At 45.3% G+C, this 17974-nt stretch overlaps 2 protein-coding genes across 2 annotated transcripts in view; both read left to right on the forward strand.

The window, feature by feature from the left end:
* XK (X-linked Kx blood group) overlaps window positions 1-17974 on the forward strand; it is a 77858-nt gene that overhangs the window by 17578 nt on the left and 42306 nt on the right. The gene's annotated exons all lie outside the window — the stretch shown is intronic.
* On the forward strand, window positions 11456-12040 carry LOC123594113 (histone H2A-Bbd type 1-like). The gene has a single exon (XM_045470745.1). It carries the CDS (start codon window positions 11513-11515, stop codon window positions 11930-11932), a length of 420 nt encoding a protein of 139 aa, XP_045326701.1. The 5' UTR covers window positions 11456-11512; the 3' UTR covers window positions 11933-12040.

A 17974-nucleotide genomic window follows, 5' to 3' on the forward strand; every position in this document is an offset into this window, starting at 1 on the left:
CTGGGTGGCTGAGTCGGTTAAGCGTCCGACTTCAGCTCAGGTCACGATCTTGCGGTCTGTAAGTTCGAGCCCCGCGTCAGGCTCTGGGCTGATGTCTCAGAGCCTGGAGCCTGCTTCCGATTCTGTGTCTCCCTCTCTCTCTGCCCCTCCCCCATTCATGCTCTGTCTCTCTCTGTCTCAAAAATAAAAATAAACATTAAAAAAAAATTAAAATTTTTTTTTCTCCTGTTCATCATGTGCCCAAGCACCGCCCCCTGCTCCCTGCAGCCCCCTGGACTGTCACAGAGGGCTGGTCAGAGGTTGCCTAGGCAGCGTCGACAAAGGGATCAGAGGAGCTGGGTTGGCCATCCCAGTTCACCGCTTTGTGGCCATGTGATGTGGGACACTCCTCTGTTGCCTCTGAAAAGCACTTTCCCGTGTGAAATGGGGATAATAAGGGGTCCCCCATCTTTGGAGTTTTGCAAAGATTAAGTCATTGCGTGCCTGTCAACTGGCGCATAGCACAGCGCCCGGCACAGGGTGCGCCCTGAGTGCGTAGCTGCACGTCTCTCCCTTCCTGTAGACCACATGCTTAGGCGTGCTTCCCCAGGTGCCCCTGGCCTGGATCTCACGCGATGGCCGGGGGCCTGGGCCACTGGCTGTGAGACCGCAGCCTGCTGAACCTTGGGGAGAGACAGAGTGGCACGCAGAGGAAGCAGCCAGAGGTACACCCAGGAACCAGACAGGCCTCAGCCTGGTTTCCTCTCTGCTCCCCTCTGCCTGGGGACTCACCCTCTCTCTGCTTCCTGCCACCAGTATGGTGTTAAAGTATGGTGTTGGCTTAGCCTTTACCTACTTCATAGGAGTGTCCTGACAATAATAGTGTCAGGGTTGTGTTTAGAGCTGATTTGAATATGTGCTCTTACAAATCCAAGAAACTTTTCTTGCTCCACGATGCCATTCAACCAAATAGTTACAGAAACCTCACTGTCAAGATGTCTGCCTTTCCAAGTTGTGATTTATTGTAGAGAGCCAGGAAGCCCTCTTTGCCTTAGCCAAGCCCAACTGTTACTCCTGTGTTCATTTGAGTAGCAAGCAGGCATCTCTCTCTCTCTCTCTCTCTCTCTCTCTCTCTCTCTCGCAGTTGCAGGTGGAGATTCGCCTTCACCTGGTTACAGGATAGCACCCACATTGCCACCTCATCCCTGAAGTTGAGTTTCTTTGTGACCGGGGCATGGTTTCTCATACTTCAGTGTCCTTCAGCCAACAGGGACTGCCTCCAGGGTGGGTCATGCCAGAGAATCAGTCATTATGCTAAGATCTTGATACGTTGATTAAATAGCTGTCTGATTTTTAGAAGCAGTTGATTTGGCTCATGGCTTTGGCTTGTTTTAGCACAAAATAGTCTCCTGGGCATTTCACCAGAACGCACAGCAGAGGAATTCTTTGAAGGCTGGAGATGTGAGAGTAGATGGGTAATCCATGTCTGGTTAGGAGACCTGTGTGGTCAGGTGGTAACCTTACGGTCCATGCAGGAGTCCACACTAATGGTCTCTGTGACACCTGTAGGGAGCCAGACTTCCTGGGCTCCTTCAGACTATCCAGCATCCAAGGTGGAATTTGGAGGTGGAGCTTCAGTGACTTCGTGTTGGCAAGCCATCTTGAGTCACAGGGGCTTTGGACAATCGGGCAGAGCACTCCTGCCATCCCTGTAAGAACTGTGCTTCAGCTGTGCTTGTGGATTTCACAGGAAACATGGGGGCCAGGGCCAGTACAGGATGGGTGTAAATGCAGCCCCTGCCAAATCCCCCTCCTACACGTGCACAGGAATCCTCCACTCAGGGGAGGCAGGTGGAGAGGGGGAATCACTGCTCCTGGGAAAGAATGAGCCACCAAGTTTAGGCCCTTTGTGCATTTCAAAAAAGTGGGAGGTGGACGATGGTGAGGAAGGACCAGCTCTGGCTTGGGCCCTGGAGGGAGGACACCGTTGATGACCAGTGCCCTGTTGGGAATGGGAAACTAAAACCAGAGTGAGTGGGGTCCGGGGCTGGGGGGTGTGTAGCTGCCAAACTAGGTCTGGGATCCAAAGGTGTATGAGGACAGGCTGAGGTCAGAGACGGGTCAGCACAGCAGAAAACATAATGTGTGAGAAGAGATGAGCCCAAGAGTTGAGTCTGGGGGAATCTGGAAGGTTGTGTGGGCTCGGGGTTGGCATGAGCACAAGGCATGGGGATTAGGCTGGGCTCCCACTGAGAACAGCCTTTGGGAACAGAGAGGTTTGAAGGCCCAGGCTCCCTTAGTTCCTCAATCTGACATCCTACAGGATGTGGCCAGAATGCAGGTAGCAGATGGGATCATTAGGCCTACAGTGATGTATTTACAGGAAAATTAATCAGCTGCCAGCATTTAAACTAAAGAATTTTTAACATAAAAAGCCTCAGTCACTGGCTTCTCGGGTGAAGTCAACATGTCTGCACACACGTGTTTATTGTCACATGAAGATGTCTGGCTGCTGTCCCGTGACTACTGGGCCTCTCTGGTTTGCCACAGTGCTCACCCTTCACCGTTGTACCTCATGTATGACCCACGTCACTCCTTTACAGTACCGTCCCGTCTCTTAAAGTTGCTTGAGTTCGTTATCCTCACCATCCTAAAACCAGTTTTCTGAAGGGTCAAGTTCTCTCCTTCAATAGGTTAGAACAGCACAGTGCTCCTCACAGTTGTCTTTGGTATGGGGCCAGTATTTTCTGTTGTTCAGATAGATTGTGAACTGATATGTGGTCCTATTTTCCTAGGACTAGAATGGAGTTTACATTTGACTCTTCACTCGAATTCAGCAACATCTGAACTAGTATATACTCTGTTCAACAAGAAGACTCCACTCACTTCAATGTTGTGGCAAAACCCACGATTGCTGTAAAGGTCGCTAAAGGCCGACCATTTCCGAAGCGGTCGTAGCTGATCAGTAACATAATTTAATGATCTACATCAGTCCCTAAGTCACATTTGAATAGCACCGTAAGAGTGAATTTATTTTATTTTATTCCTTAAGGAGTGTGGTTTCAAATCTAGGAAAGGCCTCGAATAGGACCTGTATTTGATGTTTCATTTAGTGTTTCTGCTTCAGAGTCCTTCATGAACACAGAAGACTGGTACGTCATGTATTTAGGGTTTTGAAATCGCTGCGGGGAAAATCTCTCTCCACTGCATCTTTTTAAACAAAATCGAAAGGAAACCGGTTTGCGGCAAGGAGGCAGGTCAGGTGGTGTCGTTGTGGGACGCTTGGGTTCTGCCACATAGGATGAAAGGAATTCACCAACTCGACTGTGGAGGAGAGAGCTTTCATGACATACTGGGACAGAAGAGTGCCAGAAGAGGGAGGAAAGTCAGGTTCTGGTCTCCCACGGGTGTGGTTTCCTTGGGGGCGCATCAGCTTCCACAGCTATAAAATGAGGAGGTTGGACAAAATTGTTTCAGAGGTCTGCTCAAGGTGTACAATTACCAGTCTGAGCTTTTCCCAAGAAAAGTCTGTACTGACAGTGGGTAAATGGGGCACAGAGGACAGGAATTATTTTTAGGGTGTCCTTTTTACAGCTGAGGCCACTTTGGCCCAGAGCTGACCCTCAGCTCTCCAAACGTCACATGGCCAATGGGCAGAACAGTGAGCATGCCAGTCCTGTTCTCGTACCTGTTGTTGGGGCTCCTCCGCTACTATAGCCTGAGAGATGAGCCTCAAGAGAGAAAGTGTGTAATACTCTCCTCTGGGATAAAGAAGCTACTCTCTTGGATACAGAGATGGCGGGGTTTATTGGATCTCTGGGTAAGCACGAGCAACAACTCTCAAGAACTTTTACTTGGGTTCTATTTCAGAAAGGGTTAGGATCAAGGACTGATTTTATGGTTCAGGCCTTTCAATTTGCAAATCCAGGTCTTCTTCCACTGGCCATTGTAATGGGGTGGGTGTCATGAACCCACCCCCTCAAATAAGGTGTTTTTGAGATTCTCTGTCCACTGACATGGTCTTGAAGGTGATTATGTGATGACATCAGAAGCCTGTGCTTAAGAGTTTCTTCTTGAGGTGTCTAAGTTACTGTCCTTTTTTATGGTTCTGAGACCATCCTTACTTGCTGAAGGCAAAATCTCTGGGCTGTAGATGGCTTATAAGGCCTTCAGGGAAGCATCAGTGTAAATCAAAATAACAAACTGGAGGAGACAGATACTTATGGCTGAGCTCAACTTGGTGATAATTCTCATAGGTAAAACTCTTGTGGGAGGGCATAACAATAAAAGTGCAACTACAGGTGAAATTACCTTTTTCTGTCATATGTAAAAGAAAAGGCAGAAAAAGAGTTTTTGACTCAGTGTCTGTAAGCATAATGATGTAACCCTTTTTCAAAAAAGTAGGGAATCGGTTCTAGACTTATGGATTTTAATAAAATCCCCTTGGTGCGTTAGAGTTCTCCAGAAAAAAAAAAAAAAACTGAACCAATAGGATATATCTATATCTATATCTATATCTATATCTATATCTATATCTATATCTATCTATATCTATATCTCTGCATGTGTGTACATATACATGTGATTGGTTCATGTGGTTATCTGATCTAACAAGTCCTAATTCTGTAAGGCAGTCCAGCAGGCTGGGAACTCTGGCCAGATTTCTACGTTACAGTGTGGCCAAATTCCTTGCCAAGAAATCTCAGTTTTTGTTCTTTAGACTTTCAACTGATTGTGTGATGGTAATTTCCTTTCCTTATAGTCAACTGATTGTAGATGTTAAACTCATTTAAAAAGTATCTTCACAGCAACACCTAGACTTGTATTTGGCCAGATGAGTCGGCACCATAGCCTAGCAAAATTGACACGTAAAACATAACCATTATAATAGGTAGGTCTGATGTGCATCCTCAGTTGAAAAGCACTGGCCTAGAAGATGCTAGAGTGAAATTTTATCAGGAAGATTGCAACCAAGTATTTAAAAGTAATAAATGATGTCTGATAACACTATAGTGTTGTTGCCTAAATCACTGGAGAAAACCCCACCGGGACTCTGATAATCAGAAACATCTCATGGATAGTGAGACCATTGACAAATCTCTAGAGACTTTCCATACAATATATAAGATTTTAAACACTTACATTAATATTTTCTCTGTTAATATTTAACAAAGAGAAGTCCAAGTACTTGTTTTGATTTGAGAATTTTCTGTGCAACTCATCAATAGTAACATGTGCGGTAAATCCAATCATTTCTAGCACTTCTCTTTTTTTCATAAAGTGAAAAATCTTTATGACTTTCTGGGGACCCTGTGAGAAATCAGTTTAAAACCAAAGACAGTTTTAAGTGCAAAAGATAATGCAAAGTATTATTTTCTTTCAGTCTTCATTTTAGATTGTATTTTGGGAATGCTAAAATCAAAAGTTGCCGAGACATTTGCATGCTTAAGGTAGAATCATGAGAGCCTGAGAACGTGAATGGTTGTAGCTTGGCTGTCTACTAATTCAGTGTCAAGACAACATTTAAATAAATGTAGACAAGTCCTTAAAACTTCAGAAATGAGCTATTATTATTTTAGTTTAAAGAGAATACTCACAAGCATGTTGAAGTCAGAACAAAGGAATATTCTGGTGAGATACGGAATCTGCTACTTGGGCAAATTATGTATAGAGTAATATGGTAGGCTGAAATAAGGCTTTCTCAAATACTCAGGTCCTAATCCCTAGAATGTGGGGATGTTACTTTCTCTCTTGCAGATGGGACTTTTAGATTTAAGTTACAGATATTGAGGTGGGAAGATTATCCTGGATAATTGTGGTTGGCCCGAGAAATCGGAGTGCCCTTATATAAGGGAAGCAGAGGGAAATTTTAATACATAAGCAAAAGGCAATGTGACAACTGAAACGAGATGCTGTATGGCTGGCTTTGAAGATGGAGGAAGAAGTCATGAATAAAGAAATGCAAAGAATTCAGCTCTAGAAGCTGGAGAAGGCAAGGAAATGGATTTGACCTTGGAACTTTCAAAGGTCATGCAGCCCTGTTCACACCTTGCTTTTAGCCTGATGAAACTGATTTCAGATTTATGACCTAGAAGAGAATCAATGTGCATTGTTTGCAGCCACCATAGGAAGCTAATACAGGTGAAGGGTAATCTTTGACAACCACTTATTAAGAACTAACACTGGGGCACTTGGGTGGCTCTGTTGGTGAGGCGTCCAGCACTTGTTTTTGGCTCAGGTCGTCATCTCGCAGTTCATGAGTTATAAGCCCTGGGGTGGGGACTGTGCTGACAGCGTGGAGCCTGCTTGGGATTCTCTGTCTCTCCCCCTCTCTCTCTGCTCTTCCCCTACTCACTCACTCTCTCTCTCTCTCTCTCTCTCTCTCTCTCAAAATAAATAAATAAACTTTAAAAAAGAAGATGTGACAAACGCTGTAAGGAAACTTAGCCCTTTTCACAGAGAACAAACTAAATTCTGTGATTGCTTCAATATAATATTTGTGTTTTCTTAATTTACTTTTTATTTTTTATTCTGAAGTTAGTTAACATACAGTGTAGTCTTGGCTTCAGGAGTAGAACCCAGTGATGCGTCTCATACATATGACAGCTAGTGCTCCTCCCAAAAAGTGCCCTTCGTAATGCCTGTCACCCATTTAACCCATCCCCCTACCCACCTCCCTTCCATCAACTCTCAGTTTTCTGTATTTAAGAGTCTCTTAAAGTTTTCCTCCCTCTCTGTTTTTATCTTATTTTTCCTTCCCTTCCCCTTTGTTCATCTGTTTTGTTTCTTAAATTCCTCATATGAGTGAAATCATATGATATTTGTCTTTTTCTTACTGACTTTGCTTAGCATAATACATTCTAGTTCCATCCACATTGGAATCTTACCGTTGGTAACATTTCATTCTTTTTCATCACCCAGTAGCATTCCATTGTGTGTGTGTGTGTATATACGTATATATATACACATTACATCTTCTTAATCCATTCATCAGTTGATGGACATTTGGGCTCTTTTCATACTTTGGCTATTGTTGATAGCGCTGCTATAAACGTTGGGGTGCATGTGCCCCTTCGAAACAGCATACCTGTATGCCTTGGATAAATACCTAGTAGTGCAATTGCTGGCTTGTAGGGTAGTTCTATTTTTAATTTTTTTGAGGAACCTCCATGCTGTTTTCCAGAGTGGCTGCACCAGTTTGCATTCCCACCGATAGTGTAAAAGGGTTCCCCTTTCTCCACATCCTCACCAACATCTGTTGTTGCCTGAGTTGTTCATGTTAGCCATTCTGACAGGTGTGAGGTGGTATCTCATTGTGGTGTTGACTTGTATTTCCCTGATGATGAGTGATGATGAGCATCTTTTCATATGTCTGTTAGCCATCTGGATGTCTTCTTTGGAAAGGTGTCTGTTTATGTCTTCTGCCCATTTCTTCACTGGATTGTTTTTTCGGTGTTGAGTGTGATAAGTTCTTTATAAATTTTAGATACTAACCCTTTATCTGATACGTCGTTTGCAAATATCTTCTCCCATTCCATCAGTTGCTTTGTAGTTTTGTTGATTGTTTCCTTTGCTGTGCAGAAGCTTTTTCTCTTGATGAGGTACCAATTGTTCATTTTTGCTTTTATTTCCCTTGCCTCTGGCGACATGTCAAATAAGAAATATTTCTGTGGCCAAGGTCAAAGAGGTTTCAGCCTATTTTCTCCTCTAGGATTTCGATGGTTTTCTGTCTCACATTTAGGTCTTTCATCCATTTTGAATTTATTTTTGTGTCTGGTGTAAGAAAGTGGTCCGTTTTCATTCTTCTGCATGTTTCTGTCCAGTTCTCCCAGTACCATTTGCTAAAGAGACTGTCTTTTTTCCATTGGATATTCTTTCCTGCTTTGTCGAAGATTAGTTGGCCATATATTTGTAGGTCCATTTCTCGGTTCTCCATTCTATTCCATTCATCTATGTCTGTTTCTCTGCCAGTACCGTACTGTCTTGATGATTGCAGCTTTGTAATATAATTAAGTCTGGGCTTGTGATGCCTCCACCTTTGGTTTTCTTTTCTATTTTTTTAAATTTTTTTAACGTTTATTTATTATCGAGAGACAGAGCGGGACAGCATGAGCAGGGGAGGGGCAGAGAGAGGAGGAGACACAGAATCCAAAACAGGCTCCAGACTCTGAGCTGTCAGCACAGAGCCCAACGCGGGGCTCAAACCCACAAACTGTGAGATCATGACCTGAGCCAAAGTCAGACACTTAATTGACTGAGCCACCCAGGCACCCCAGAATGCTGGTGTTGTTTTGATAATGTTGCATTGAATGTGTAGATTGCTTTCAGTAGTATCAACGTTTTAGCAATATTTGTTCTTCCAATCCTTGAGCATGGGATGTTTTTCCATTTCTTTGTGTCTTCTTCAATTTCTTTCATAAGCTTTCTATAGTTTTCAGTGTACAGATCTTTTACCTCTTTGGTTAGGTTTATTCCTAAGTATATTAAGGTTTTTGGAGCAGTGTATAAATGAGATCAATTCCTCGTTTCTCTTTCTGCCGCCCCATTACTGGTGTATAGAAATGCATCCGATTTCCGTACATTGATTTTATATCCTGCGACTTTCCTGAATTCCTCTAGCATCTCTGGCAGTTTTTTGGTGGAAACTTTTGGGTTTTCCGTGTAGAGTATCACGTCCTCTGCGAAGAGTGAAGGTTTGACTTCTTTTGTGCCAATTTGGATGCCTTTTATTTCGTTGTCTGAAAGCTGAGGCTAGGTCTTGTAACACTAATATTTGATTCTGAAGGGTCCAGGAGCTCTTTGAAATTCTTGTGAACAAACTTATTAGAACTGAACCAGATTTCGAAAAATTTTTTTTTACTTTTGTTCCTTTCCGGATTCTCTTTTTTGCAAACCTCCCGTAACGTTCTGTGTGCATTCGGGTTTTGTCCTTCAAATTTGTCTGTTACATTCTGAACCAACATGCCATTTTACTTCATACAGAAACATTCTGTTTTAAACAAGGAAACAAAAAACCCACGTCATCTTGAAACTCCTAGTGGACTCTCACTCATGTATGTTAGTTATAACTTTTAAGCAAAATCACTTGTATTTTATTGTGAAAACTATAGGGTGAATAATTGTGAATTTCTTTCATGTTAGTGGATTTAGCAGATTTCATGAACACACCTACCCCAGAATTACTCAGCCACATACTAATATAACTTCTCACTGTGGCAGAAATGACCATGGTCATGGGCAGGCTCAAAAATAGAGCCTCTTTGTAGCATGTGCAAATAAGAAGCAAAAATATACGAACTAGAAATGTACTTAGTTATCAGTGTTTCAACATTCTGTCTTAAAAATTATCTAGGCATCTATGGGATGCCTGGGTGGCTCATTCAGTGAAGCATCCAACTCTTGGTTTCGGCTCAGGTCATGATCTCACAATTCATTAGAGTCTTGCATAGGGCTCTGTGAGCCTGCTTGGGGCTCTCTGTCCGTCTCTCTCTGCTCCTCCCCCACTTGCTCTCTCTGCCTCTCAAATAAATAAACATTAAAAAAATTAGGTATGTATCGAATGCCCATTAACTATCAGTCCAAAGTTATTCATTATCTAGAAATCTTAACAATTATCTTCTCATTGACGTACTATGAAACGTGATTGCTTTGTAGGATGAAGTTTGTCCAACCAGTGATTCAATTTGGTTAATTATAAATTTATATACATATCATAATCTTAAACATAAAATACATCAGCACCAGTTTATGTTATCAGTAAAAGTTTATAAGTTTAGGAAGAACATACCTGAGTAGTAGATAAATGCATATTTGTGTTATAGTTAACACTGATACAAGAGAAAGGACTTAGTTGTTTTCATTAAATCTAAACGATCGAACTAGTCCTGTTTGCCAAAGATTTACTTAAATTGAATTTGATATCTTAAAATAGTTGTGATTTAGTTTCTGGGAGAATATATATTGTTTAGATCTACCTCATTTAAAGTATCATAGTTCAGTTTCCTTATTTTCAAGAAAATTTGGAAATACTCAATGTGTGTAAGCAGTTATTTATCTAGAAATGCAATTTAAGAACAGAGCTCCCTTAATTTAAGAGATTTTATAATCTGTTAATATCATCCAGAGGTAGGAAAACATTGTACACTCACACAGTCAAAGGTGAAGACCTTTGTGTATTAAAGACAGAGACATATGGGCCCAGACAAGTAGAGCTTATAGCTTCAATCCTATAATTTCAGGCATATGTCAAGTATAACACAGAAACAGCAAATCTCATCAGTCCAGAAATCAAAAAGCTCTTCTCCCCTCAGAGAGTATGCAGTTCTTAATGGATTTGAACAAAGACTGGAAAATGAGGTTGTGTTTTGTCTTTCACCCAAAAGAAACTAGATCTCTTTGGACTCATTTTGAGAGATTTCCACATGGTCAGATCCTAAAACCAAACTCTGAACCATTTTTTTTTAAAAATGTTTATTGTGAGAGGGAGAGAATGAGTGAGCAAGCAGGGGAAGGGCAGAGAGAGAGGGAGACAGAATCCCAAGCAGGCTCCATATTGCCAGAGTGGAGCCCAACGTGGGGCTTGAACCCGTGAACCCTGAGCTCATGACCCGAAACAAAATCAAGAGTTGGGTGCTTAACTGACTGAGCCACCCAGGCAACCCCCCCCCCCCCCAGTCATTTTGGTTAACAATAAAAATAAATTATTGGCTGTAAATGAACAAAAATGAAACAGAAACACCAAGTTAGCAGAGAAGGAAATTAAAATTATTACAAATTTAAATTAGAAAAAATCAACAAAGTGCTCTTGGTGCTTTGGATTCACCTAGAAGAAATGAGACACGCCTGGGTATTAACTGAGAATGAGGTACACTTTTTTGTCTTTGCATTGTATCTGGCTCTGACTGGTGAATCTAGTGGGCATATCACTGTGACCTCCAAAACAGTTAGAAGATATTTTCAAAGAGAGTGAACTCATGACCTTTATATCAATGTAACGTGAAAATGTGTTAAGAGTCTTCACTGATGAGGAATTGGCGGATATTGTAACCAATCCAGAAGAGAATCCAAAGAACGTAGAAATATTGATAATGTTTAAATGTGTCAACGGGGGCAAAATTGGGTTTCGTTTGGACCTCTACTGGACAAAGCATTCAGTATGTGTGTCCGTGACTGGCAATTTACAAAGGGCTGTCAAAGAGCTCAAAGACCATGGAAGGCCGGGACCAGGTAACCTGGAGGGGAGTGTCCTCAAGACAGAGCACTGTGTCAGTGGAAAGGTTCCCGTTCTTGTTTGTACTAGACTGTTGAGGGCCAGGAGAAAGAGTTCCCTCGTAAAGAGGGTCCAGTGCAGTCAACAGGGAGACCAGGTTTCTGTCATGGATGTGTCCAGGCCAGTCCTGAGCAGGGCACAGTGACATCAGCGACACCAGTGACATCATAATGTCGGAGGTGTCATATAAGCAGCTCCCTGACCAGTGAGGGGCACACTTGGTGGGGGTCGGCGCCGACATCCTGCCACCCTCGGGCAAGCGGGATGGTCAGGCCGGGCCGATCGGGTTCCAACCCAGCACGCGGCATGTCTGGGAGGCGCCGCCGCCGGCGCCGCCGCCGGCACCGTCGCCGGCACCGTGGCAGACGGAGGAGGCACGCGGTGTCCCGCTCCAGGAGAGCCGAGCTGCAATTCCCGGTCAGCCGCGTGGAGCGTCTGCTGCGAGAGGGTCGCTACGCCCGGCGCCTGAGCGCGTCCACCCCGGTCTTCCTGACCGCCGTTCTCGAGTACCTGACGGCCAACATCCTGGAGCTGGCGGGCAAGGAGGCTCTGGACAGCCACGAGATGCGCATCACCCCGGAGCACGTGCAGCGAGCCCTGGGCAGCAACCAGCACCTCAGGGGTCTCCTCGAGAACACCACCTCCCCTCGGGTGGATGGGATGCCCCGAGTTCGGAAGTGGTGATGCCCGCGCCCGCTCGTCCGGACCCCGAAGCCGCCCACAGATGAGGGAGGCGTGGCCTTGTGTCTGCACGTGACATTAAAGGAGTTAACTCCAGGGCCGTGCCTCTGACCGGTGTCTGTTTCTGTCATTGGGAGGTAGCCGGAGGTGTCTGTCAGACATCCGGGAGGAGACCTCCCACGGGAGGTGGAGGGTGGACGGGGCGGTCAGTGTGGGATGCTGGACTCGGGCATTCCGGGGAGCGGTTTCGCTGGGGACGGAGCGGGAAGCGGCCCTGAGGGAGTAGCGGGTCAGGGGGAAGAGACTTCCTCGCTGGCGCTGAGCCAGTCCAGGCTTGTGAGGCCAGGAGGCTGGCGGGGTGGGGGTGGCTCTCCCAGGCATGTTGAATGCCCAGAAGGAGGGTGGGGGCTGAAGACCACGACTGAGGTGCCACAGGCCTTATTCCTGACCAGAGACCACGTGGAAGTCAGGAGGGGATGGCCGTGGGGGTGGGTGGAGAGGGTGGCATAGCAGCCGACGCGCACTTAACGGGGCCAGGGCTTCGCGTGGAGATTGAAGATTGAGGAGCGACGGGGAAACCATGAAGAGGTACACGTAGAAGGAACTATGCTCAGGTTGATTTGATGGCCTTCTACCCCGCCTCATTCCAAAAAAGGGCTCGAGGTAGGGATTATTAGCTAGTGCTGCGGTCCTCTGTGGAGTATATCCTTCCGCCCTCTCTCGCGGACACTGGTCACCCGTATAGTACTAGGAAAGGTAGCATGTGGCCTCAGACATGCGATCCTAGACGTTCTTTTTAAAAACCATTTGTTAACGTTTCTCTATTTTGAGAGAGAGCATACAGGGAAGGGGCTGAACGAGAGGGAGAGGGAGAATCCCAAGGGAACTCCCTACCACCGGCGCAGAGCCCGATGCGGGGCTCGATCCCAGGAACTGTGAGATCATGACCTGAGCCAAAACCAACAGTCAGACCCTGGACTGAGCCTCCCAGGTGTCCCAATCCTATGAAGTTCTTAATGGTTATTGTTAATAGATTTATTTAGAAATATAGTCCATTATAAACTCCTGTAGTAATCTCATTCTCCATGAAACACCTAACCCGTCTACGATCATATACTTGATGGAGCAACATAGAGTTATCAGTGGCCGAATACGTGTTTGGAGAGGTACAAGTGTGTTCCGTGTAAGTTCTGTCCCAAGTGCTGGACTCAGGAGGACATAGAGTTCTTACAAAGACTCTTGTGGTGTTTTGGGTTAAAAAGAGTTGTCACGTCAAGTGTTCTGGCAGTCTTTCCCCTTCCTGTGACTGTCAACATTTAATATTTTCTCCGGTTCATCATGTGCTCAAGGCCCACCCCCACCCCCCCTCCCCCGCAGCCCCCTGGACTGTCACAGAGGGCTGGTCAGAGGTTGCCTAGGCAGCGTCGACAAAGGGATCAGAGGAGCTGGGTTGGCCATCCCAGTTCACCGCTTTGTGGCCATGTGATGTGGGACACTCCTCTGTTGCCTCTGAAAAGCACTTTCCCGTGTGAAATGGGGATAATAAGGGGTCCCCCATCTTTGGAGTTTTGCAAAGATTAAGTCATTGCGTGCCTGTCAACTGGCGCATAGCACAGCGCCCGGCACAGGGTGCGCCCTGAGTGCGTAGCTGCACGTCTCTCCCTTCCTGTAGACCACATGCTTAGGCGTGCTTCCCCAGGTGCCCCTGGCCTGGATCTCACGCGATGGCCGGGGGCCTGGGCCACTGGCTGTGAGACCGCAGCCTGCTGAACCTTGGGGAGAGACAGAGTGGCACGCAGAGGAAGCAGCCAGAGGTACACCCAGGAACCAGACAGGCCTCAGCCTGGTTTCCTCTCTGCTCCCCTCTGCCTGGGGACTCACCCTCTCTCTGCTTCCTGCCACCAGTATGGTGTTAAAGTATGGTGTTGGCTTAGCCTTTACCTACTTCATAGGAGTGTCCTGACAATAATAGTGTCAGGGTTGTGTTTAGAGCTGATTTGAATATGTGCTCTTACAAATCCAAGAAACTTTTCTTGCTCCACGATGCCATTCAACCAAATAGTTACAGAAACCTCACTGTCAAGATGTCTGCCTTTCCAAGTTGTGATTTATTGTAGAGAGCCAGGAAGCCCTCTTTGCCTTAGCCAAGCCCAACTGTTACTCCTGTGTTCATTTGAGTAGCAAGCAGGCATCTCTCTCTCTCTCTCTCTCTCTCTCTCTCTCTCTCTCTCGCAGTTGCAGGTGGAGATTCGCCTTCACCTGGTTACAGGATAGCACCCACATTGCCACCTCATCCCTGAAGTTGAGTTTCTTTGTGACCGGGGCATGGTTTCTCATACTTCAGTGTCCTTCAGCCAACAGGGACTGCCTCCAGGGTGGGTCATGCCAGAGAATCAGTCATTATGCTAAGATCTTGATACGTTGATTAAATAGCTGTCTGATTTTTAGAAGCAGTTGATTTGGCTCATGGCTTTGGCTTGTTTTAGCACAAAATAGTCTCCTGGGTATTTCACCAGAACGCACAGCAGAGGAATTCTTTGAAGGCTGGAGATGTGAGAGTAGATGGGTAATCCATGTCTGGTTAGGAGACCTGTGTGGTCAGGTGGTAACCTTACGGTCCATGCAGGAGTCCACACTAATGGTCTCTGTGACACCTGTAGGGAGCCAGACTTCCTGGGCTCCTTCAGACTATCCAGCATCCAAGGTGGAATTTGGAGGTGGAGCTTCAGTGACTTCGTGTTGGCAAGCCATCTTGAGTCACAGGGGCTTTGGACAATCGGGCAGAGCACTCCTGCCATCCCTGTAAGAACTGTGCTTCAGCTGTGCTTGTGGATTTCACAGGAAACATGGGGGCCAGGGCCAGTACAGGATGGGTGTAAATGCAGCCCCTGCCAAATCCCCCTCCTACACGTGCACAGGAATCCTCCACTCAGGGGAGGCAGGTGGAGAGGGGGAATCACTGCTCCTGGGAAAGAATGAGCCACCAAGTTTAGGCCCTTTGTGCATTTCAAAAAAGTGGGAGGTGGACGATGGTGAGGAAGGACCAGCTCTGGCTTGGGCCCTGGAGGGAGGACACCGTTGATGACCAGTGCCCTGTTGGGAATGGGAAACTAAAACCAGAGTGAGTGGGGTCCGGGGCTGGGGGGTGTGTAGCTGCCAAACTAGGTCTGGGATCCAAAGGTGTATGAGGACAGGCTGAGGTCAGAGACGGGTCAGCACAGCAGAAAACATAATGTGTGAGAAGAGATGAGCCCAAGAGTTGAGTCTGGGGGAATCTGGAAGGTTGTGTGGGCTCGGGGTTGGCATGAGCACAAGGCATGGGGATTAGGCTGGGCTCCCACTGAGAACAGCCTTTGGGAACAGAGAGGTTTGAAGGCCCAGGCTCCCTTAGTTCCTCAATCTGACATCCTACAGGATGTGGCCAGAATGCAGGTAGCAGATGGGATCATTAGGCCTACAGTGATGTATTTACAGGAAAATTAATCAGCTGCCAGCATTTAAACTAAAGAATTTTTAACATAAAAAGCCTCAGTCACTGGCTTCTCGGGTGAAGTCAACATGTCTGCACACACGTGTTTATTGTCACATGAAGATGTCTGGCTGCTGTCCCGTGACTACTGGGCCTCTCTGGTTTGCCACAGTGCTCACCCTTCACCGTTGTACCTCATGTATGACCCACGTCACTCCTTTACAGTACCGTCCCGTCTCTTAAAGTTGCTTGAGTTCGTTATCCTCACCATCCTAAAACCAGTTTTCTGAAGGGTCAAGTTCTCTCCTTCAATAGGTTAGAACAGCACAGTGCTCCTCACAGTTGTCTTTGGTATGGGGCCAGTATTTTCTGTTGTTCAGATAGATTGTGAACTGATATGTGGTCCTATTTTCCTAGGACTAGAATGGAGTTTACATTTGACTCTTCACTCGAATTCAGCAACATCTGAACTAGTATATACTCTGTTCAACAAGAAGACTCCACTCACTTCAATGTTGTGGCAAAACCCACGATTGCTGTAAAGGTCGCTAAAGGCCGACCATTTCCGAAGCGGTCGTAGCTGATCAGTAACATAATTTAATGATCTACATCAGTCCCTAAGTCACATTTGAATAGCACCGTAAGAGTGAATTTATTTTATTTTATTCCTTAAGGAGTGTGGTTTCAAATCTAGGAAAGGCCTCGAATAGGACCTGTATTTGATGTTTCATTTAGTGTTTCTGCTTCAGAGTCCTTCATGAACACAGAAGACTGGTACGTCATGTATTTAGGGTTTTGAAATCGCTGCGGGGAAAATCTCTCTCCACTGCATCTTTTTAAACAAAATCGAAAGGAAACCGGTTTGCGGCAAGGAGGCAGGTCAGGTGGTGTCGTTGTGGGACGCTTGGGTTCTGCCACATAGGATGAAAGGAATTCACCAACTCGACTGTGGAGGAGAGAGCTTTCATGACATACTGGGACAGAAGAGTGCCAGAAGAGGGAGGAAAGTCAGGTTCTGGTCTCCCACGGGTGTGGTTTCCTTGGGGGCGCATCAGCTTCCACAGCTATAAAATGAGGAGGTTGGACAAAATTGTTTCAGAGGTCTGCTCAAGGTGTACAATTACCAGTCTGAGCTTTTCCCAAGAAAAGTCTGTACTGACAGTGGGTAAATGGGGCACAGAGGACAGGAATTATTTTTAGGGTGTCCTTTTTACAGCTGAGGCCACTTTGGCCCAGAGCTGACCCTCAGCTCTCCAAACGTCACATGGCCAATGGGCAGAACAGTGAGCATGCCAGTCCTGTTCTCGTACCTGTTGTTGGGGCTCCTCCGCTACTATAGCCTGAGAGATGAGCCTCAAGAGAGAAAGTGTGTAATACTCTCCTCTGGGATAAAGAAGCTACTCTCTTGGATACAGAGATGGCGGGGTTTATTGGATCTCTGGGTAAGCACGAGCAACAACTCTCAAGAACTTTTACTTGGGTTCTATTTCAGAAAGGGTTAGGATCAAGGACTGATTTTATGGTTCAGGCCTTTCAATTTGCAAATCCAGGTCTTCTTCCACTGGCCATTGTAATGGGGTGGGTGTCATGAACCCACCCCCTCAAATAAGGTGTTTTTGAGATTCTCTGTCCACTGACATGGTCTTGAAGGTGATTATGTGATGACATCAGAAGCCTGTGCTTAAGAGTTTCTTCTTGAGGTGTCTAAGTTACTGTCCTTTTTTATGGTTCTGAGACCATCCTTACTTGCTGAAGGCAAAATCTCTGGGCTGTAGATGGCTTATAAGGCCTTCAGGGAAGCATCAGTGTAAATCAAAATAACAAACTGGAGGAGACAGATACTTATGGCTGAGCTCAACTTGGTGATAATTCTCATAGGTAAAACTCTTGTGGGAGGGCATAACAATAAAAGTGCAACTACAGGTGAAATTACCTTTTTCTGTCATATGTAAAAGAAAAGGCAGAAAAAGAGTTTTTGACTCAGTGTCTGTAAGCATAATGATGTAACCCTTTTTCAAAAAAGTAGGGAATCGGTTCTAGACTTATGGATTTTAATAAAATCCCCTTGGTGCGTTAGAGTTCTCCAGAAAAAAAAAAAAAAAACTGAACCAATAGGATATATCTATATCTATATCTATATCTATATCTATATCTATATCTATATCTATATCTCTGCATGTGTGTACATATACATGTGATTGGTTCATGTGGTTATCTGATCTAACAAGTCCTAATTCTGTAAGGCAGTCCAGCAGGCTGGGAACTCTGGCCAGATTTCTACGTTACAGTGTGGCCAAATTCCTTGCCAAGAAATCTCAGTTTTTGTTCTTTAGACTTTCAACTGATTGTGTGATGGTAATTTCCTTTCCTTATAGTCAACTGATTGTAGATGTTAAACTCATTTAAAAAGTATCTTCACAGCAACACCTAGACTTGTATTTGGCCAGATGAGTCGGCACCATAGCCTAGCAAAATTGACACGTAAAACATAACCATTATAATAGGTAGGTCTGATGTGCATCCTCAGTTGAAAAGCACTGGCCTAGAAGATGCTAGAGTGAAATTTTATCAGGAAG

Source organism: Leopardus geoffroyi, chromosome X (assembly GCF_018350155.1).
Source record: "Leopardus geoffroyi isolate Oge1 chromosome X, O.geoffroyi_Oge1_pat1.0, whole genome shotgun sequence".
In the NCBI taxonomy this organism is placed as follows: Eukaryota; Metazoa; Chordata; class Mammalia; order Carnivora; family Felidae; genus Leopardus; species Leopardus geoffroyi.

What these genes read in the sequence shown, in the direction of transcription:
- LOC123594113 (XM_045470745.1), top strand. Translation starts at nt 11,513, where the DNA reads ATGGTCAGGCCGGGCCGATCGGGTTCCAACCCAGCACGCGGCATGTCT.